Source organism: Dermatophagoides pteronyssinus, unplaced genomic scaffold (genome assembly GCF_027571235.1).
Source record: "Dermatophagoides pteronyssinus isolate colony J.1.1.1.1 unplaced genomic scaffold, Derpt_VIB-CSIC_2022.12 sq0006, whole genome shotgun sequence".
Taxonomy (NCBI): Eukaryota; Metazoa; Arthropoda; class Arachnida; order Sarcoptiformes; family Pyroglyphidae; genus Dermatophagoides; species Dermatophagoides pteronyssinus.
The window spans coordinates 504880-526889 of NW_027461530.1; the positions used below are offsets into that span (position 1 = coordinate 504880).

General features: G+C 27.3%; 7 protein-coding genes across 8 annotated transcripts; 2 read left to right on the forward strand and 5 right to left on the reverse strand.

Moving 5' to 3' along the window:
* Positions 1-595: 595 nt before the first annotated feature.
* Positions 596-1115, reverse strand: Naa80 (N-alpha-acetyltransferase 80). The gene has a single exon (XM_027345231.2). It carries the CDS (start codon positions 1113-1115, stop codon positions 657-659), a length of 459 nt encoding a protein of 152 aa, XP_027201032.1. The 3' UTR covers positions 596-656.
* Positions 1116-1229: 114 nt separating this feature from the next.
* Positions 1230-4196, reverse strand: LOC113795053 (uncharacterized). 2 transcript variants are annotated; one of them, XM_075820488.1, is made up of 4 exons: positions 3481-4196; positions 1831-2811; positions 1459-1710; positions 1230-1357 (listed from the first exon to the last, which is right to left on the reverse strand). In XM_075820488.1, the coding sequence occupies exons 1-4, from the start codon at positions 4032-4034 to the stop codon at positions 1288-1290; spliced, it is 1857 nt and encodes a 618-aa protein (XP_075676603.1). In that variant the 5' UTR covers positions 4035-4196; the 3' UTR covers positions 1230-1287. The 2 variants fall into 2 exon arrangements, with proteins under 2 accessions (XP_075676603.1, XP_075676602.1); XM_075820487.1 differs by having other exon boundaries at positions 1831-2814; positions 3481-4195.
* A 1726-nt stretch (positions 4197-5922) lies between these two features.
* LOC113795061 (uncharacterized) lies at positions 5923-8076 on the forward strand. Its single transcript, XM_075820489.1, has 2 exons — positions 5923-7218; positions 7315-8076. The coding sequence occupies exons 1-2, from the start codon at positions 6912-6914 to the stop codon at positions 7845-7847; spliced, it is 840 nt and encodes a 279-aa protein (XP_075676604.1). The 5' UTR covers positions 5923-6911; the 3' UTR covers positions 7848-8076.
* Positions 8077-8361: 285 nt separating this feature from the next.
* barr (non-SMC condensin I complex subunit H) lies at positions 8362-10592 on the reverse strand. The gene is made up of 2 exons (XM_027345305.2): positions 8572-10592; positions 8362-8498 (listed from the first exon to the last, which is right to left on the reverse strand). The coding sequence occupies exons 1-2, from the start codon at positions 10447-10449 to the stop codon at positions 8439-8441; spliced, it is 1938 nt and encodes a 645-aa protein (XP_027201106.2). The 5' UTR covers positions 10450-10592; the 3' UTR covers positions 8362-8438.
* A 38-nt stretch (positions 10593-10630) lies between these two features.
* On the forward strand, positions 10631-11814 carry LOC113795119 (ELMO domain-containing protein 3-like). Its single transcript, XM_027345308.2, has 3 exons — positions 10631-10904; positions 10973-11573; positions 11641-11814. The coding sequence occupies exons 1-3, from the start codon at positions 10746-10748 to the stop codon at positions 11784-11786; spliced, it is 906 nt and encodes a 301-aa protein (XP_027201109.2). The 5' UTR covers positions 10631-10745; the 3' UTR covers positions 11787-11814.
* On the reverse strand, positions 11471-18581 carry LOC113795116 (dedicator of cytokinesis protein 2-like). The gene is made up of 8 exons (XM_075820485.1): positions 18169-18581; positions 17776-18083; positions 17527-17675; positions 16994-17459; positions 16743-16926; positions 14515-16633; positions 12347-14425; positions 11471-12284 (listed from the first exon to the last, which is right to left on the reverse strand). The coding sequence occupies exons 1-8, from the start codon at positions 18206-18208 to the stop codon at positions 11810-11812; spliced, it is 5820 nt and encodes a 1939-aa protein (XP_075676600.1). The 5' UTR covers positions 18209-18581; the 3' UTR covers positions 11471-11809.
* A 243-nt stretch (positions 18582-18824) lies between these two features.
* Positions 18825-20800, reverse strand: LOC113795062 (uncharacterized). Its single transcript, XM_027345241.2, has 3 exons — positions 19868-20800; positions 19628-19759; positions 18825-19523 (listed from the first exon to the last, which is right to left on the reverse strand). Exons 1-3 carry the CDS (start codon positions 20751-20753, stop codon positions 18850-18852), a joined length of 1692 nt encoding a protein of 563 aa, XP_027201042.2. The 5' UTR covers positions 20754-20800; the 3' UTR covers positions 18825-18849.
* Between the last annotated feature and the right edge of the window lie 1210 nt (positions 20801-22010).

Here is a 22010-nt window from a genome sequence, read left to right on the forward strand (position 1 = left end):
AATTCTTTGCAATATATATAGTTTTTTCTGGTTGTTTAAAAAATTTTTTTTTTACAAAAAGACTTACGTTATGTAGTTTTTTGGTTTTTTAACAAATTTTTTGGATCATGGATGATGATTTTATTGGAAACATGCAGCAATAAGCACTAGTACTGCAGGAGTGAAAAACATTTTCAATTCATTTCGATTCCAATTCAATGGATTGAAACACTCCTGCGGCGCTAGTACTTAGTACCAAATGCTCTCTTTCGTTTGATGATTTTTGGTGGTGGGCCACTGTGCGGACAAACGCAAATGCGACATCTAAATATCGTTCAACATCGATGTGTTTTGTGGTTTTGGTTTTCGAAAATTCTCCTGTTTATATAGGAATTCAAAGAGCGGAAAGATCCAACAACCGAAATGTTCAAATCTGGTTAATTGAAATCAATTTAGTGGGTTTGATGCCACGTGCCATCAAATGGACCGAAAAATGTTTTTTGGTTTCTCTTTTCGCATTCAAAAAAAACGAAAGTTAATTGCCTAAATTGAATTTCCTCAATTTAGGTTTTAATGAGGAAATCAATGATTTGATAAATGATTTATTTTTGGGGGGTTAACAAAATGAAAAAAATGATTTATTTGAATTCAAATTTTATTTTAGTAGGAAAAAAGTTTTACAAAATATGTTTATACATTAAGATTTTATTTCCATTATTATTATTACATTTGGGTAATAGATATCCTAATTTTAGATAAAATTCCTGTTGATCGGTTGTCGTCAGATGAATTTTTTCAAAATTCAATTCTTTTGCAAATTTTTCCACTTGTTCCATGATGAATCGTCCAATTCCTTTCCGACGATATTCTTTCGATACGATTAATGATTCAACAAATATAACCGGATTAAATGGTTTTTCACTGGTTAATTTAACAAAACCGATAACTTTTTCTTGGTTTTGTTGTTGGTCATCAATCAATGCCAAACAAATCGGAAAATTATCCGATGAACGTTTCATTGTTTTCATTCGTTGTTGTGATTCTCTTGGCCATTCTTCATTAAGTATTTCGATACATTGTTCAATTAGATGAGTATTTTCATGAATTTTTACCAATTTTAATGTTTCGGTGATCATTTAATTTTGGAAAAAAATTGACTAGAAAAAAAAACAAAAAAGAAAGAGAATATTCTTGTTTCCAAAAACAAAAACAAAACATTTTAAAAAAACATAAACAAAACAATCGATTGTTGATCATCGATTAATCGATTGTTTAAAAAAATCCATTCTTTTTTCATTTCGAATGTTTTCAGTTATGAATTCTCATATGACGATTTAGATTTCCGGATTGTGAAAAACTTAATAAACACATTCGACATCTATATATTTGAAGATGGTAAAAAACAAAACAAAACAAAACAAAGCAAAATATCATTCAATATAAGTAATCCAAATATATATTATTCAATAATGTACAAACCTATATGGTTTTTCACCCGAATGTATTCGCATATGTTTAGTTAATGTTGATGAATCGGAAAATGATTTACTACAATAATGACAATTATATGGTCGTTCTTTTGTATGTGTTCGTAAATGTGTTGTAACCGATGATGATTGTGAAAATTTACGTTGACAAATTGGACATGGAAATGGTTTTTCTTTTGTATGTATACGATTATGTGCAGTTAAATTGGCCGCCTGTGAAAATGCTTTATTGCATACCTGGCATCTGATTTTGAATTCAAATTCAAATTCAAAAATAATAAACAATCAAAAGCAGAAAGAAGAAAGAAAGAAAAAAACGGTAATTGATAAATTTTTTGTTGTTGTTGCTTTTCTCTAATCATACCTAAATGGTTTTTCACCCGAATGTGTTCGTAGATGAGTTTTCAATGTTGATGGTCGTGCATAATTTTTCCCACATATAAAACATAAATTATATTTATTTACTAATTGATAACAAATGTTATTCGTTGTCGTCGTAGTCGTTGTCCTGTTTGTTTTATTGCTGCTCACCGTATTGTTATTGTATTCATTATTATTGACGACGATATTCGACGAACGTTTATTTTGATTATAATGATATTCATGATATGGATGATTATGAATATGACGATTCGATTGATCAATATCATGATGTGCATTGATTTGAAAATGTTTTGTCATTTCACTACTACTACTAAATAATGTTTTTGTTTTTTTACAAATTGCATTATGTTTAATTCTATGATATATATCGGTAGTATAATCATGTTTTTCAATTGTAATATGTTCACTTAATTTTGTCATTAATTTATATTTAGATGAACATCGATGCATAATTGTTGTTGGTTGCTCAATGTTTTCATCCGTTGATGATGCGGACGATGATGATGATGTATTCGGTATCATTTCATAATTTGTCATTATACCATTATGATTATTGGTGGATAAATCTTCCTCATGATGATAATGATGATGATGATTATCATATGGGATTGATATCGGAATGAAACATCTATTATCATTATCATGATGAATATTATTCGATGATGATGTTATTGGATTGAAAGTGTTAAATTCCTGATGATTATCTTGTTGTTGTTGTTGTTGTTCATCATTCAAATAATTCAAATGATGATAATCATTATATGAAAAATTTGTCAATATTTCATTATTTTGTTGTTGTTGTTGTTGTTGATTTGTATCCATAAATTGATGATGATGATTATTATAATAATAATGATAATCATTATCATCTAGTGATCTATGATTCTGGTGATGATTATAAGTTGATTCTGATTCATCAAATGTCGAACAACAAGCAGGATAATCAGTCTGGTCAAAAGATCTACTACATCAAATCAAATCAAATCAAACCAAATCAAACAAACAATTAATTTTTGGATAGAAATTCTTTTCAAAATTTAAATGTCTGTGTTTTTTTCTTTGTTTTTTATTGTCTGAGAAATTTGTTCAACGACTAACAAAATAAGTAATAAAGCCTATTAACATGTGTGTGTGACGGACGGATAGTTCAGTACAGTAATCAGAATTGGAAAAAAAATTTTTGATCCATAATAAGAGCTATAAACAAAAAGCCACCCAATGCGAAACAATGTTTAACAAACAAAGAGAATAGCCGCTTTAACACACCGTTTATATTGACCAATCATCATTATAATAATCAGTAAGCGACAGTGTTTGTGTGTGACAAAATGGCCATGTCTATGTTTGGTTGGTTGGTTTTTTTTTTTTTTTTTTTTTTTTGGCTAATTGATTGATTGAATATTGGAAGAATAATAATAATAATAATGGATTCATAGAAAGTTCAAACAACTTTTGGTGCCATTATTCTTATAGACAATTCAATCAAACATTCAAATTCAAATTCAATGAATGTTCCTTAACAACCAAGTGAATACAAAACATATGTATTCATTTTGTTGGTTGTTTAAAAAAACTTGTGTGAAAACTTAAATGAAAAATAAAGATGATGATGGCTATGGATATTTCTTACCTGTTGATGGCTGTCGTCATTGTTGGCGACGTCATTGTTGTTGTCGACATATTTGATGAATTATTATTACTACCAAAATGTTCATGTTGTTGATCAGATAATATTGATTCCTCATGTTGTTGTTGTTGATGATGATTATGGGGATGATGATTATAATGACAATTTTCATGCCAATCATACATTGAATTTGTCCATTCTTGATTGTTTTGATGGTTATGATCATTATGATCATAATGGTTGTTATGGTTGTTTTGATCGAGGTTATTGTCCTCATTGATCATCATAATTTGATATGGTATTGATGATTCTTTGGTTAGTTCATATGATGATTGTTGTTGTTGTTGTTGCTGATGATGGTGGTGGTAGGAATGCAATTGATGATTATGATGATGAGGATAATGATAATGATAATGGTGAGGATGAGGATATTCCATATTGGCCATATCATCGTTTGATTCTTTTAATTTTGTAAAAATTTTATCATTATAATTATAATAATGATTATTATTATTATCATCAAAAAATTGATAACAATTTTGTAATTCATGATCCATTCGATTATCCTATCACAATTTACAATTCAAACCAAATGCTTTTTTTTGGATGCTCAATAATTGTTGAAAATGTATACTGAATTTTCATTTCATTTTCATTTACTTAGGTTATTCATTTTTATACTACCTTTTTCCGTTGTTGTTGCTGTCAATAGAGCTTGATTTTCATTTTCATTTTATGATTCTTTTTTTTCATATAAATTCTACTATAGTCATATTACTATTGAAAATGTTAAAGTTTATTCATCATAATAACAACAAAACATCAACAACCAATGTCAGACCAATTCATCGAATGTGGAGAGAGAGAAAGGTAACATACAAAAGCAAATTCTTCTTGTTTTTGTTGTTGTAAGGTTTCATTAAAACATTTGGACAATTTAATTCAATGTTCATTGTTATTTCAATTGAAATAATATTACAGAATTCAAACGACAATCAAACAAGATGAAAAATCTCGATGATAACGAAAGTAAAAAAAGGTACCTAACGACACTTATTCTTGATATAATAATTTTTTTTCATTTTCATGATCCAATTCAATCAAATTTTTCTTGTTTTTGTTTTTGATTTGTCATTTTCATTGCTCAATTCTTTTCTTTTTTTTTTTTTTTTTTTTTTTGGTTCATTGTTTTCATTCTGTTGAACAGTGTTGTTGTTGTTTACAATTATTACATTATTATTTTTGATCGAAAATGTTTTTAAGATGCAGGTGCATCGTATATGAAAATGTATCCATTTGATTGATTGATTGATTGATTGATCTGATTGATAGATTTGATTTGATTTGAACTGATCTCTGATTGATTCGAAAGTTTCAAATTACAATTGATTATTGATATCGATTACAAATGTATTACAATCATATATGATCAATATTCTATGATGATGATTCACACTAATGGCATGACTAATAATGATGATTTGATTATCAACAATGATTCAAAAAACAGCAATGATTTGACAATTGATACAGTATCAATATGATATTTTTATTATTTATAGGGTATATCGATATCGATATATTATCCGATCAATCGATAGCTATAAAGTATTGATAAAGTGGCTTTTTTATTGTTATTATCATTATTACATTGTTATTTGTTTATCCAATTACTCATGCTTCAGCTAAATATAGTTGATTATGTTGTTATTCTCTCTCTCTCTCTCTCTCTCTCTCTCTCTCTCTCTCTCTCTCTCTCTCTCTCTCTCTCTCTCTCTCTCTCTCTCTCTCTCTCTCTCTCTCTTTCTCTCCCTACTGATATTGTTGTTGTTGTTGTTTTTCGTAGATAAAATTTGAATTATCATATTTAACATACTTAAAGCCAGCTACAAATATGTACAATGTGTATGTATTGTTATTTGAAAAAAAATGAAGAAGATATTTCAATAAATAAATATCATGATGATCATATTGATTGGTCATCATCATCATCATCAAAATCAATGGTGATGAATCAATTGATATATCAATATTTTGAGTTTAAAAAAAATCGATTGGAATTTTACCCCGAAAAAAAATTGAATATATCATATCACGTATGGTCATTCGAAAAAAGATTGTTTGTTTGTTGATTGAAATTATTATTATTATTATTGTTGTTGTTGTTTCAATCAACAAAAATGATCAATATTTGAATTGATAAACAACAATAATAATAATCTTTTTCCTGTTTCAACAACAAAAAAAAAAAGAAGAAAAAAATTATTTTTAGCTGACAAAAAAATTCAAATATGAACAAAGTTCAATGTCAAATTTGTATACAAAATTTTTAAAAGAAAATTTACAATGTTTGAAAAACTAACTTTTTTTCCTTGATTCTTTAGCATTGCTTCGATATTTTGGTTATTTAGGATAGGCCTAGATTTTTTCTAGGTAAACTGGGATTCTTTTATCTTGAAACAAGGCAAACAATGGATCTAATCTTATCAGATCAGATAGAAAAAAAAGAAAGGTGTTGTTGTTATTCACACCTTGATAGCCAAAGATATTGATTTTTGATTTCTGTTTTATCAAAAGAATTTATTGATCGTGAGAAAGTTTCGGCTTTTTTATCATGTTTTTTTTCCTCATGGCTGGACAATTTTATTTCAGTTATTAGTCATCAGATGATTTGTCTGAATTCTGGTTCAATTCGATACCTTCAGGTGATTGGGACACCTAGACACTCACAAGCAAACAAACAAACAAACACCTAGTCAATCAATGTGTCATCAATTTCTGTCTGGTCTTTTTGTTGTTGTTGAAAAACTTGGCCCTTTTTTCAATCCCGCCAATCACACACTATGCTCCACCATCATACCAAATTATCTTCATGTTTGATGATAATTATTGAGCATCTTTTGTTCCATACACAAACATTGAAGATTTGACCACATTGAGTGAGAGAGAGAGAGAGACAAGTCTCTATGTCTAAAACGTATATATGACGACAACAACAACGATAATAATAATGCCGATATTAGTTGTTTTGGGTACAAAATAGAATGAATTTCTTTCTTTTTTGGGTTTCTTGAGAAAGTGCTGAAGGGTAAATTAAAAATGATGATAATAATAATAATGGACACTGATGATAACCCCCCAAATAATTTAACCAATAAGTAGCAGTAGTAAAAAACAAAAACAAAGTAATAACCATAGCCAAACATACACACACACACACACACTGTATTCAATAAGGAAGAGAAAAAAGAAAAAGAGAAAAAGGGTAAATGAGATAAAAAATTCCTTTAAAAGAATATATAAATGACCAATGGTCATTGCTAAAAAATGAAATCAATCATATACTGTTCATCGATCATTCGCCACACACACATACCAACACCGATCGAAGTTTCAAATTCTCGATTTTCAATCAATCAATCAATCAATCATCGATGGACCATCAACAACAACAACAATATTATATTACAACCGAAACAACAATGGATCAATTACCATTAAAGAAAAGAATTATACGTTCGGTTACATCATCATCGTCCAAATCAAATGATGATGAAAATGATTATCATCGTCATACAGAATATCGTCATACAGAATATCGTCAATCACCACCATCATCACCAACAACATCGGAAACTGATTCATTGGATAGTGGATTTTCTGAACAATGTTTAATGAATTTAATTGAACCATTAGATCTTTCATATCAAACATCATTGATTTCATCATCGATTAATAGTGGTAAATTTTATAAACATTTTTCCGATTTTTGATTTTTGATTTTTGACTTTTGATTTCTGATTTTTCAATGATTTTTTTCCCTCATTTTTCAAACAGATTCCGAAACGACTATCGATAATAGCGATGATAGTTTGATGATCCATGAATCATCACCGCATTTACAAATGATGATATCTGTGGATGAATTTAAAACAAATCATCATCATCATAATCATCGACAACAACAACGATTAATATGTCCAAATTGTAATAAAATATATGAATCAAATTCACGTTATCGTGCACATATACGTCGTCATGAAAGTAAACAAAGTGGCCGTTATCAATGTAATATATGTCAGAAAAATTTTGTACAACGTTCCAGTTTACGAACACATATACGTATACATACGGGTGAAAAACCATATCATTGTACAATTTGTGAACAACGTTTTGGTGATTTTTCTACCTATACTAAACATCGTCGTACGCATACAGGTGAAAAACCATATCAATGTCCGGCCTGTTTTCGTTCATTTTCACAATCGGGTAATATGCATCGTCATTTAAAAGTTGTACATAGACCACGCCCATCATCATCATCTAGTAGCCTATATAAATCAATAAAATTGGAATCAAAAATCAATTGAAAACATAAAACATGAAACATGATTGTATTTGTGTTAATGTTGTTGTTGTTAAATAAGACTCCTCCTCCTTCTTCTCCCCCCTCTTAATTGAAGACGATTGTTTCTTTTTTTGTTGTTGGTGGGTGGGGGAAAAGGTGGGCTAATAATTTTCATGAATGAAACTACCTTATTTCTTCTTTTCTTTTTTATTTACCTGATTCGATTGATAGTTTAAATTTTTTTTATTTAATTTCATTTTTTTGGTTTACAATTATATTATTGTGATTGTGATAAAGATTAAAAATTTTTTTTTTAAAGATCAAAGTCATTCGACACCGAAATAATTGTTCAGGATTCAAATATAGGACGACGATTAGCTTAATTTAGGTCCACATTTGAAAAGATGGCAGCACGGGTTCTATAATCCAAACAAATAAATAAATAAATAAAAAATTTGGATATGGATTGCCATCTATTGTTTGAAATTTTAAAAATTCAAATTCACCATCATCATTTTTCAAATTATTTAAATAAAACAAAAACAGATTATTTGATGCAAAAATGTAAATTTTAATATTTCAATTTTTTCTTTTTGTTTTATTTTGTTAATCATTAAACAGTCGGTGCATCAATTAGAAAATCCGAAAGCTCTTCTCGCGTCAATTTAAGATTCTGAATTGATTTATGGAAAAAGAAAGAAAAGAAAATGATTAATTTTCATTCAATTCAAATAATGGAAAAATACCTTTTCATTACATAAATGTAATAAAGCTACGAATGAAATTGGTGTACTTAAATTTTCATTCAAATTTTGCCGTAATGTAAATGGTAAATTTTGACGTAATTTAAAGAAAGAAAAATTACTTTGACTACCACCATTATTATCGGATGGTGTTTGAATACTTTGAATATCATCCATCGTTGAATCGTTTACAGTTGCCTGTTTAATAAGTGACCACATACTTGATTTAACACGTTTTATATCAACTTTTTTAGCTACTTTTGCATAATCAATATCCAATGCATCAACATGATGTGGTTGTTCTGTATCTAAATTATTAATTGGTTCAGTATCTAAATCCAAATTAAATGCCGGTCTTTCATCAATAAAATCATCATCATTAAAATCAAAATTTGTTTGATGTCGTATTGTTTCATCAGCATGTTCATCAAATCCACCATCATTCGATATTCCATCATCATCATAATCATCCATATTGATTTTTCTTTTATTTTTATTATTATTTTCAAGTGATGCATAAAAATCAAAATTCATTGTTAAAAATGAACAAAATTTATTATTCGAATGAAAATTTCTTTGAATTTCATCCAATCTTTTTTCTTTTGATGAACTAATCCATTTGGATACTGTTTGATCTTGAAAATGTGATGAACTTGATATTTTAAATTTTTTATCCCTATCATTATGAACGATATTCAAATAGTCAAATGCAACAGGAGCTACTTTTTGTCGTTTAGGACGTGGTGCAGATCTTTCCTTACGACTTAATGTACGATATCGAAAAATATTTTGAAATTTTTTTTGTAAAAATTCTCTATTAAACAATTGATTATCCATTTCATTTGCTTGTGGTAAAAATTTCAAAATGTTTTCAGTATCAGAATCATTATTGTTAACTGTTACATCGTTGTTAATAATTGATGAATTAACATAATCATCGAAATTCAATTCTTCTGGCTCTTGAATATCATCGACATTTGCATTTATGTCGAAATCAAAATTTAAATTAGTATCTGTATCTATTTGACGTTGGCTAGTCAATTCTTCAGGTTCGATATCAATGTCACGATGAAGAAATTCAAAATTCATACAAGGTCGACAAATGTAAGGATGTTCAAATGCATATTCTGATTTTATGAATGGAAATTTCATTGAACGGCATTCGATATTTGGTAATGAATCAAAATCTAAACTTGCTTTTGAATCTAATAATAAAGCACCGTGTGGATTCACTGATAAATTTGTCATCAACAAAGAGTTTACATTGCCAACATCAAATGCAGCCGACAAATGATGAAACAATGGATCGATTTCAATATTAGTATCGGGTTTTCCATTCAACGTTTCAATATTAGCAGCGATTGTTTTAATGTTTTTTCGTTGCTTTTTACGTCTTGTTCGGGCATTATTTTCACCTAAATCATTATCAAAAAGTCCATCATCAAAATTTGCAGCATTTTGTTCAGATGTTGCCATCGATAAACTGGATGATATTTTTTGTGTGTTCGAAAAAACAACACTTACTTTACTTTCATAAAGTTTTGTACCAGCATCAATAGACATTGCTATCATTTTGAAATCAATATTTTCACGTCTCAAAAGAAATGCATCTATTATGCTTATGAAATCATATGAAAAAGCATTATTTGGATTGAATGTTTTTGAATTGATTTCATGTAATGAATTCAAATGAACACCAAATTCTTGTTGATCAATATGTTCGATTGGTTGTTCTTGATTCGGATCAGTTTCAAATGTACGTAAACTTTTTCGACTATTCAATGCACGCCGTGAAAGGCTAACTTTACGTTTACCATCATCATTAACACTTGGACTTGAAATGAAAGAATTTCCACCAAAAAAATCTTCAGATGTTGCCATTTTTTTTATAAAAAAATCATTAAATACTTTAATTTAATTATAAAGATGATAAAATTTAACAACGATCATTTCAAAATAAATTGTTAGAATGAAAAATAGCGCGAGCCAAAAATTCCTATATCCACCTTGTTAGGCTACTGTGGTTTAAATGGTAAATTTTATGAAGAAAATTTTTAAATTTCCATGACAACAAATTGTTGTTTTTCAAAATGATTCGAGAATTGTATCTTGGAATTCTTTTCTTTTCTTTCATTTGACTTATCCTGGAATGATTTATTATCAAATGAAGAAGAATCATGTCCGAAGAATGGGATGATATTGTATGCCTTCCGATCATCGATATTAGCAATGTTCCAAATAACAATGATGTACATCAATCAATTGAACAGGATTCAATTGATTTTATAAATTATCAGCAATTAATTTCATATTTTTATAGCATCGATTTGGAACCTGTAATGATTTTATCGATTGTTTTCCGTAATTAATTTTTCAGAATTAATCTTTTGTTTTTCACTCACAGCAAAATCAAACAATCATTTATTTTGGAAAGAAATGTAATTTTCTAATGAAAATTTTACGATACATAATTTTCTGGAAAAATTATGAATTAAAACCACATCATGTAGCTGAAGGCAATAGAATTATTCGTATTGCAGGTCAATCGTTTGATAATCGTAATAAATTTCATATTAGATGTTTGTATACGATTTTTGCAAAATTAACGGGTAATGTTATTTCGGCACTTAAACGTTTTGGTCAACATTGGGAAGAAATTGGTTTTCAAGGTTCGGATCCATCAACGGATTTTCGTGGTGTTGGTATTCTTGGTCTATTTCAATTAACATTCTTTGTTATTACACCAAAAGTTTGCCAGTTGAGCAAAGAAATTTATAATCTTTCACTGGATCAAATTCAACATTATCCATTTGCAATTACTAGTATGAATATTACACAAATTATTTTACAAATGTTACGTGATGGTTCACTTAATCATTTTATAAATGAATCCGATTCAGTATTGAATATTTTCAATCAATTTTATTTTGGTACATTTCTTTATTTTCATAAAATATGGAAAAATGATAAAAAAACCATTATGGATATTGGTTTTGTTTTGAAAGGTTTGTGTCAAATTGATAAATTTGTTAACAAAATTATTAATGATTTTTTTGGTTTTCTATTTGATAGATTTAAGACATTATGTTAGAAATAATTTGAAAAAAATCCTAAACGATTTAGTTGATTATCAAACAATGGATCCGGATAAAACCATAGATCAACAGGAAAATTTTACAAACATAATCAATATTAATCATTTGGATGTTTATAATTAAATCAAATTAATTTTTTTTGTGGGTTAAACTTTTGAATTTGAACGCATTTTTACTGGCAATTCGGGTACTGGCTGTACATTTTTTTTATCCGGTAATTCTGGCGGTAATTCATCTTGATCTTCTTCCAATGATATTGATGATTGTGACATTGGATAATAAACACTTAATTGACTTTGTATTGATGTACGTGAACTATAATTTCCACTTGATGGTCGACTTGATATTTTTGCTTGATTCTTTGAATTTTCATTTATGGTTGGTGATGATTGTTCCGTATTATTATTATTATTGTTATTATCAGAAATAAAGCTTAAATTTCCTGTAGATTTTTTATGATCAGTATACCATTGTGTTTGTGAAATATTTGCATTGGATGAATAACAAATTGAATTTGATGAATCTGGATTCAGACGTCTGGAATCTTTACGTCGAAAACGTAATGTAAGATTTGCTGCATTTGTATTCGATCGACTGAATAATGATCGTTTGGTTAATGTCCTGAAAGGATTAAAAGAATTATAATTTTACAACGAAAAATTACCTAAAAGACAACAACATACATTGTTCCATCGATTGAATTTCGATGTTCATTTGGTGTTGCAATTATTTGCGATTGATCTTGTGACATTGAACAAGCTAAACGTTGCATTTTATAATGATTTTCAATAATTTTTTGCATATCACTAGGAAGATCACTATGATAAATATCTGAATATTTACAACGTACATCGATACGCATTTTTTCGAAAGATTCAACAATATATTGATAAAGACCATCCATACTTTGATTGATCGGATGTTGTCGTTGTTTTTGATCAGCAATTTTTATTGCTAAATCCAATAATGGTATTTGATCGACAATCAATTTTCGTAGCTGTTCAAGATCTTCTTTATCATATTCATTTGATTGATTATCTTTATCGTCATTATCTTTATCATTGAAAAATGCCTCCTCATATTTGGATACACCACCTTGTACATCCGAACTAACAATACCTTTAATATGCATCAATAAATTATGTAATGGATGTTGATTATCATCATCCAATAAATATCTATATATGATCATCCGAGTTTTTGTATTCATTTTTTCCATTGTATCTATTGCATTTTTCAATGGATTTAATTGATAACTATGTTTATCAATTATTTCCGAACGATATAATATTCCGGGTAATGGAAATGCTGTACGATATTCACTACGTTCGATCCACATACAAGCGAATTCATTCGATGATGATGATGGTCTATTGTTATTGCTATTGTCGTTACTATCATCTTTGATTAATTTTCTTGAAAATATAAAATGATTTATTTCATTATATTGATAATATTTTATGATTCTTTCATCTACTAATGTTCGTAGGAATTTATTCTTCACTTCATTATTTACTTTTGGATCAACACGATAAATTGATAGATTTTGTTCATTACGATTCATCAATTCTGATTCTTCTACATCCAATTTATCCAATAAACGTGCTTGTGGAAATTGATTCTGCAGACGTTTTGTAAATTCAAATAATCTTTCATAACTTTTACCACGATATATAAATGATTTATTACGGAAAAACCCGGGAAATCCTTGTCCAAAATATGTTACATGAAAATATTCTGGTTCAATTCGTACACTAGATATGATTAGTTTATAGAATGATGACATTTTTTCAAACAATCCAGACAATTTTACATAATCAAAAATTTCATTTTCATATTGTTGTATTAGTTCTTTACAATAAACAATACCTGCTTCCCATAATTGTCCTTTATTAAAATTTTCAATAATTTCAAAATATAATTTTTCTTTTAATTCACGATGTGAATTATAAATATTATTAAAACGTTCATTACGTAATAATTGTTCCAGTTGTTTATCTGACCATTCCAATAAAATACTATGACGTGTTAACGTATATGCAGCTTCATTATAATTTTCATATTTAACATGCAGATCATATAATTTATATAAATAACGTATATATAATTCTCTACGATCAATACGTTCATAAAAATCTAATAAATCAATTATAGTACTCATTAATGATTCATAATTATCAATATTACTGACAACACTGCGATATATTAATAATTTTTCAATTTGTTCACTAATTTCTGCTACAAATTTTACAAAATTTTCTCGAATAAATTCTTCATGATTTTCACTTGATTCAATAAACATTGTTGATAATAATTGTTGAAATTCCGAATCACCTTTACCATCGGGTATTAATAAATCTAATTGCGTTAGCATTTCATCACGAAATATTGTCATTTTTTCCATACATAAAAACATATCAAAAAATATAACAATCGTATCTTTTCTTATAGCTAGCATTGGTATCAGTGCTACTTGTAATAATGGACCAATTAATGATGGTATAAGTTCAATTTTATGATTACCCAAATAAAACCATAATGAACGTATCAAAATAATCATTTCTAAACGTAAATCTTTGGTAAAATTTTTTTCTAAACGTTTACGTTTATAAAAACGAAATTGTTCCAACATTAATGATGGTTGTGTTATGAATTTTATCGATATACAAAATAATTGATTCCATGTTTCAATGGAAAAATCATTGAATGAAATTTTTTCTTTGGTAAAATTTATAATACGGGTCATTGTTTTTACTATGACACTATGAGGGAAAGGAGAGAGCAAAGGATTAATGAAAGTGAGTAAATCGTTAATTTTAAGCCAAAAATTCATTAAGAAAAAAAAACTTACACATTTTGTGTAATATTCATAAAAGTCCAATCGCTTGGATAAATCAGTTCGGTTGCATGATTAAAAATTTTTAATAATGATTTTAAAAAATATTCAAATTCTTGATCCAATTTCAGACGGTTAAAAAATTCATTATAATGATAATCATTCATTTGATTCAAAATAGCCAATATAATTGACCACATTTTATAACAAAATGTATTATTATCATTTTGTTTTTTTCTTCGTAATTGTAATGATAAAAATATATTAATTAATGGTTGTAATAATATTTGTACAAAATCATTTATATCATATTTAATATTTATCATCATACGTTGTAAATATTTTTGTTTGATTAAAATTTTCAATGCATCACTTATAATTGATAAACATTTTTCTAATTTTTCATTATTATAAAAATTTTCATCAATTACAATGATTAATGCAGTTTGTAGATGAATATTTATAGTTGGAATCAGTTTACGACGACATTCCGGATAATCACTGAACAGTTTACTTTCAATAATTTCATGTATACAAGAAAGTTTTTGTACACTTAATTCAGTAAACGGAATGTTTTTTATCAATTTGATTATTTTATTGGCTAATTTTCTTTCATCAAAAATTGTCAAAACATTTTCAATAATTTTTGGAAAATATTTCAATATTCCAAGTTTAACTTTGATTATATTTTCACTGTTGTTGTTGTTGTCTTTGTTATCATTAATGTCCATTAACCTGGTGAATATTTCAAATAAATCTTCAAGCGCTTGTTCAAATTCATCATGATTGATATCACCATTCAACAGAACATATAAATTTCTTGAACGTATTATAAATTTAAATATAAATTCCATACATGTAATCGTATGATAACTAATAATTGAATCAGGATTTTCAATATAATATTTAAAACAATCAATCAATTTCATATGTATTAATGTTGCACTAAAATGTTTATCAATATATTCATTTAATATTTCTTGAAAATGTATATATTTATCCTGTAGCAGATGTTTAATAATATAGATTAATGCATCAAATATTTGACGATCATATTGCGAATCAGTACTGGGGTCCATCCATATTTCAAACAAACCATTCAATACATCATATAAAAATTTCATTATTTCATTACCATCTAATTTTTGTACATTATTCAATATTTCATTCAATGGAATTTTATTATCTCTCCAACCTAACAGGCTTAAAATTTGTATATTTTGTGTAAGTTTTGTTGAACAAATAACTATTGATATTGTAAATATATCACGTTGACTTTGAACATATTGAATCATTTGAACCGATGTTTTTGATGATTGTTTTTGATTTGTTTGTTGTTGTTTTTCAATTGAATTTGTTCGCTGATGTTGATTTGGATCATCTTTACAAGATGGATACGCTAGATAACCTTTATCCATTTCATTAAATTTTTTTGAATCAATTTTATATAGAAAAAGATTATATAATTGATTTTTTAATGTAGTTTCATCCGGATTCATTAATCGTATGTATGCAATTGCAAATGGTTTTTCATTTTTATCTTTGTTTTCATTCGATGAACGATGTTTGAATGTAAATTTTAAATGTGAACCAGGAAATTTTTCAATCGGCAAAACAATTTTAATTGTTTCCATCCATTTTGGTTTATCTTCATGATAATAAACAACACTACGATATAATGAATCCATTGCATTATGTGAATCAACAGCTAAACAATCGCCAATAATCGCACCGGTTTCATCCAAAATTTTCACGGTTACTTCAATATTTCTTTCTGATTTTTTATTTCCTTTATGAAATTCACCTGATATTAATGTTAGATATAAATCATTACGTATATCTTCAGGCAGGATAATATCACGAAAACCAATTTTTCTTGCAATATAAATTGGATATTGTGCATAATACATACGATATTTATCTAATAATTGCATTTTATAACTTGTAAATAATAATATTGAAATGATAAAACCTTGTGTTTTGCATTGATCTTTTGAATCTTTTGGATCACGAATTATTTTTCTTAATAATGAATCTAATGAATCACGTTCTGTACACATTACTAATGGTATGAATATTTCTTTTTTTTCACGTTGATTCAGATGATTTTGTATTATATCGTTTAAACTGTAAACTATTGTTGTTTTTTTGAATTGAATTGAATTGGAGAGGGAGAAGGGGTTAATAAAATGAAAGACATTTCAATCAAATTACCCGTTTATTTAAAAAAAGAAAACACTTACCAGCAACACCACATGGTCGTTTCAATTCATCAACATCCGTTTTTTTCATCATTGAATAAGTAGCTTTTCGCATTCGATCATTATCAATAATATTCATTGTACCAACACGTATTACCTGACAAACTAAATATAATGATTGTTTACTAATGCTATTATTTTGAAATAAATCATTTGCACTAAAATCCTATTTAGAAAGAAAAGCAAATAATTTAGTCAATTAGTAATCAATCAATCAATCGATCTAAACATACCGTAAAAACAACACGAATATTATTAATTTTTTCTACTTCTCGAACGAAACCAGTTTTTTCCCATTTAACAATATAATTTTCAGTTAAAAATTTATGATTATTAGCATCATAAATAGCCATATTAATAATCATATCTTGTTTGATCATACAGATAAAATTTGATAATGTTATACAAAAATTAAAACAATTATTATAATTATTTATATTGAATTGTTCATCATGATTATGATTATAACTATAATTATAATTATAATGATGATCAGATTGTCTATTCGATTCAATATTGTTTGAATATTTTTCCGGGATTAACCGGGTTGAATTGGTAGAATCATTCGAACAACGAAATATTGAACGTAATTTTTGTGCTTTCGTCCAATGATATTCAAAATATTCAATAATATCTGTTTCAAATGGATTAATAACCGAGCCATTTTCATTTCGTACGATTAAATCTAAATTCAAATGTCTAGATTTTTTTGATTGATTTTTTTTTTAAATACTGATAATGATTTTTCGATATTTTTTTCACTTACTTATTACCAATATCGATTGTATCGATAATTTCAAATTTTAATTTTTTCAATTCATTTGTTGTTAATTTACCCGATTTAAGTAGTTGATAATGTTCAATCAATATGGATATTGAATTCTGTATGGTTAGATATTTTTCCTGGTCGCCTTGCTTTTTTTTTTTTTTGAATAGGAGGGAAAAGTTTCCGGGAAAACAAAAAAAAATCATTATTTTTTTTAATTCAAAAAATGAATTATAAATGAATGTTTACCTCGAAAATTTTCTTAAGTAAACAAATCCATTCATATAGGATAAGAATAGTTTCTTGTTCAAAATTATCATCATTCAATGAATCCGAAATCGAATAATAATTATAATTATTTTGTATTTGAATATAATTTCTAGGGAAAATTCCCAATTTATTTGGTTCATTTGTTAAACGATAACCATAATACCAATGTTGACATTCATATTGTATACAGACTATTTCACCGATAAACAATGATAAATATTGATGATGATTTTGTTTGGATGACGGTGATGATGGGTGTTTGACATTTACTGGATAATTCCAGATTGCTAAAATGGTTTGATTTTGGAAACAAACAAAAATATAATCATTATTTTTTTATGATGATAAATATATCCATCATTTGATAATTACCGATGCCAATTTTATTTGTAATTTTCCACAATTGTTTCATTGTTTCATTATTATCATTGTCAGTTGAATGTGAATGAAAAAAAACAACAACAACAAAGGAATCAGAGATTCAGTGATTAAGAATGAGGGTTAACAGATTTTTCTGGTCATCAACAGCAACATTGATAATTTTTGGTGTTTGAAATGTCGATTCTTTTGTTACTTTTGTTGTTGTTGTTGTTGTTGGTGATTTGTCTTTTGTAACCAATAAATATTACAGGATGATGATTGAAAATGTTGCTTTTTTTGATTTGCTTTTTTTGATTTGCTACTTGTTGCTGTCGAGCGCGTTACCATGGTGCAAAAGAACAAAATATTGCTCATATTTTTCTCGATTTTTGTTGATGCCATTGATGAGATAACCAAAACAAAACACTGCTATATACTTTATTATTGATGATATCATATTTCGGACTTTGCTTTGCAACGACGACGACAATTTTTTGTTTGTCAGGATTTCAACAATGGTAATAATGGATGGATGATGAATGTCAATGACAGGAAATGAATTTCCCCATTCATCATTGATGATTTTCGACCAAAACCAAACAAAACAGTCGCTAGTTTGTAATTGTAATTGTAATGAGAGAAAATACAATATTACAATTTTTTTTATTTATAACCAACAATAATAATAATAATTCAAAAAGTATATTTTACAAAATATATAATTATAAATAATAAATATATAATAATCAATATAATTCTAGATATAATATCAACAAAATTTGTATCATTATAATTATGATTATTTTCTAAATTATTAACTATAATTGAATTTATACGGATCAATAAATTTTGTTTCCATTTATTCCATCGTTGTTTGATCCATTCAATTTTACTATCTTCTGCTGTTGTTGAGCTTGTGGATGATTGATTGTCGATATTATCACCATTATCATTCGCTGATGATGAAGAATGAGATGATGTGGGTGTTGACGATTGATTACGACATCGATCGATTAATCGATCAAAAATTTTTTCATTCCATTTATGTTGATAACTATAATATGATAAAATATGACATAATATTGCCAATATAATCAAACAACTTAAACCAAATGTCCATATACTTAATGCCGTAACAATACGTTGTTCTTCTTTCAGTGTTTGAAATGTTTGAAATTTTATTATAATTAATATTATAATCGATAATGTCATTCGAATGATAATATTTTGTATTGACATCCAAAATATTGATATTGAAAGTATAAGTAGGAATATATGTACAACATATATATTGAGAATATAATCACCAATTTGACGATTTAACATAAAATCAATACGCATTATAGAATGTTCATTGCCACTTTCGTCTATATGTGTGTGAGAAAAATGAATTAAAGGGAAATTTTCCGGAAATCATTATTATCAATATTTGTAATTGGAAACAGGGAATAATATTTAAAAAAAAATTTACCCAATTCAATGATCGGTTCATTTTGTATAGATGTTTTAAGTTTTCTTAAATAAAATTGTCCACTATGATATTCATTATGATCCCATTTAACTGAATCCCATTCATATATTAATGTTCGTTTATCGTAAAGTGCTGTGGTTTAGAACAAAAAAAAAAAATAACAAAAACAACAAAATCAATAAATCAGAAAAAACAAAAGAAAAAAATCAATCAATCAATCGATCGATTAACACTACTGACCATTCGTAATATGAAATGAACATTCAATTTTATCAAATGGAAACAGTCGGCTATCATCACGATAACATTCATAGATAGGAATATTGACACGCATTTTTAATGTTATCCAAATGAATCCAGTCGATTCATTTGATATAATGAATATATTTTCAATTAATTTTTCTTGTTCAATAGTTTTTTGTAATGTTTGTTTTGGTTTATCAAATAATGCATTTGTTATATGTGCATTATTACGTATATGACTGATTGGATGCCATAATTTTGAAAGATATTTTCCATCCAATACATAATTTTCCATTGATTTTTTTCTACGTTTTCGACCATCAATACTGTTACCATCATCATCGTCATAATCATCACCATAGTCATCGCTTTGGTCATTTTTTGGATCATTATTTTTATCGATTTTTTTACGCATTCTTAACCGGCGATCTTTCCAACGTTCTTTTAGTTGCATATCCAATATAATAACATTTTCCAATTTATCAATAGTTGTATCCAATATGGTTAAATTTACAGCAATTTTAATAGGATTTAAACGACTAAATTTTGGTGGTTTTTTCCAATCATAGCCGTCGGGCAAACGAAATGTTTCATGTTTCAATGATGAATCATTCGATTCGGTTATTAATTTTTCGGCTTTTGATTTGTTGTCCGGAGTCGATGCTGCTGTTGTTGTTGCATTCGATGATGATGGTGATGCAGCCTGAAGCTCTTGTAATTGTTGCCTGGTCAATATATTCAATTCTCTAAATAATGCATCAAAATTTGTATTCTGATCGGGTTGACTTTTAACAACCATAACAACAACAACAACAACAATATTGATTATCATCAATATTGTGCTTAGAATGGTGATCGATGATGATGATTTTTGATGAATCATTTTTGATCGATCAAAACACCAAACACTAAACTAAAGTAAAGCAAACCAGCAACAAATATATGAGTTTTGAATGAATGATTTTCTTTTTGGAATGGGCAAAATATTTCAAGGATTTTCAACAACAACAGCAAACACCTTTTGTTGTTGTTGTTGTTGTTGAAAATCTGGATCGATTTGATATTTTTTTTTTCTTCAAAGCTTTGGCTTCATTATATGCATATACATACATGGTGTATATATATCCATTGATGTGTATATAATTATCCATCTAGCTAAACTAAACTACAAAATAAATAGAGACAATGAATAAACAAACATCGAATAACAACAGTCGAAAAACCATTGAAGCAAAAAAATTTTTTTTTCCAAAACAAAAATGGAACAGAAAAAAAAGGTTTTCAGGTGAAATAATCTATACTATTTGAAACGACGGATATACGTATATTGGTTACAAAATGAAAGCCAAGGTTAACATCTTGGCTATATATGGATATATTTGTATTTCAATTTCACTTTCCAGTATCCATAACCAAAACGGAAATTATCCGTTTTTTGTTACATACGTTAAAAATCAACAATAAAAACAACAACAACATTGGTTTCTTTGAAAATTGAAAATTTATTTATTTTTTAAAAAATTCTATAATAAAAAACAAACGAAATTATCATGATGATGATTGAATGTGTGAATCGAACGAACGAACGAATGTTTGTTGTTGTCTACATTTGGTTTTTATTATTATTATTATGATTTTTTCACGAGAAAAACAGAGTGATTTGAAAAACAAAGACAAAAACAAAACAAAAAAACTTTACAATTACTGTACATATACAGAGAAGGAAAAAATTGAAAAAATTATTTTTTTTTGTACATTCTACAATCAAAACAGAAAGAATTTTTGGTCAAAAAACACAAAAAAAAGTAAAAAATGAAAAATGTGGAGGGAAGAAAACAGGAAAAATGAAATACGTATTTTATCACAGGCATTGTGTGTGTTGGATAACCGAAGAGAGAGAGAGAGAGAAACAATGATGAGGCGAAATGAAAATGAAAAAAGAACATATATAGATCCCATTCGTTCATTGCATCCATTCATTCAATCAATGGAGAGAAGAAAAAATAAAAGGAAACAGCAACAGCAAAAATCACATCCATAATCAGCTTAGAAATTTTTTTTTTTGAACACAACATTTTTTGCTGAATAAAAATTGGTAATAATGTTGGCCTGTTGGCTGCTGGTCTGGTCTGTTGTTGTT

Coding starts and splice junctions, on each gene's coding strand:
- LOC113795062 (XM_027345241.2), bottom strand. CDS start 20,753: ATGATTCATCAAAAATCATCATCATCGATCACCATTCTAAGCACAATA. Junction 19,760..19,867: donor TTCATTTCATATTACGAATG/GTCAGTAGTGTT, acceptor TCTAAACCACAG/CACTTTACGATAAACGAACA. Junction 19,524..19,627: donor TGAACCGATCATTGAATTGG/GTAAATTTTTTT, acceptor ACACACATATAG/ACGAAAGTGGCAATGAACAT.
- LOC113795061 (XM_075820489.1), top strand. CDS start 6,912: ATGGACCATCAACAACAACAACAATATTATATTACAACCGAAACAACA. Junction 7,219..7,314: donor TTCATCATCGATTAATAGTG/GTAAATTTTATA, acceptor TTTTTCAAACAG/ATTCCGAAACGACTATCGAT.
- barr (XM_027345305.2), bottom strand. CDS start 10,449: ATGGCAACATCTGAAGATTTTTTTGGTGGAAATTCTTTCATTTCAAGT. Junction 8,499..8,571: donor TACATTTATGTAATGAAAAG/GTATTTTTCCAT, acceptor AAATCAATTCAG/AATCTTAAATTGACGCGAGA.
- LOC113795053 (XM_075820487.1), bottom strand. CDS start 4,034: ATGGATCATGAATTACAAAATTGTTATCAATTTTTTGATGATAATAAT. Junction 1,711..1,830: donor TCGGGTGAAAAACCATTTAG/GTATGATTAGAG, acceptor ATTCAAAATCAG/ATGCCAGGTATGCAATAAAG. Junction 1,358..1,458: donor TCGGGTGAAAAACCATATAG/GTTTGTACATTA, acceptor TCAAATATATAG/ATGTCGAATGTGTTTATTAA.
- LOC113795116 (XM_075820485.1), bottom strand. CDS start 18,208: ATGAAACAATTGTGGAAAATTACAAATAAAATTGGCATCG. Junction 17,676..17,775: donor TACTTAAGAAAATTTTCGAG/GTAAACATTCAT, acceptor AAAAAAAAAAAG/CAAGGCGACCAGGAAAAATA. Junction 12,285..12,346: donor AATTCAATCGATGGAACAAT/GTATGTTGTTGT, acceptor TAATCCTTTCAG/GACATTAACCAAACGATCAT.
- LOC113795119 (XM_027345308.2), top strand. CDS start 10,746: ATGTCCGAAGAATGGGATGATATTGTATGCCTTCCGATCATCGATATT. Junction 10,905..10,972: donor ATAGCATCGATTTGGAACCT/GTAATGATTTTA, acceptor TTTCACTCACAG/CAAAATCAAACAATCATTTA. Junction 11,574..11,640: donor TATTGGTTTTGTTTTGAAAG/GTTTGTGTCAAA, acceptor TCTATTTGATAG/ATTTAAGACATTATGTTAGA.
- Naa80 (XM_027345231.2), bottom strand. CDS start 1,115: ATGATCACCGAAACATTAAAATTGGTAAAAATTCATGAAAATACTCAT.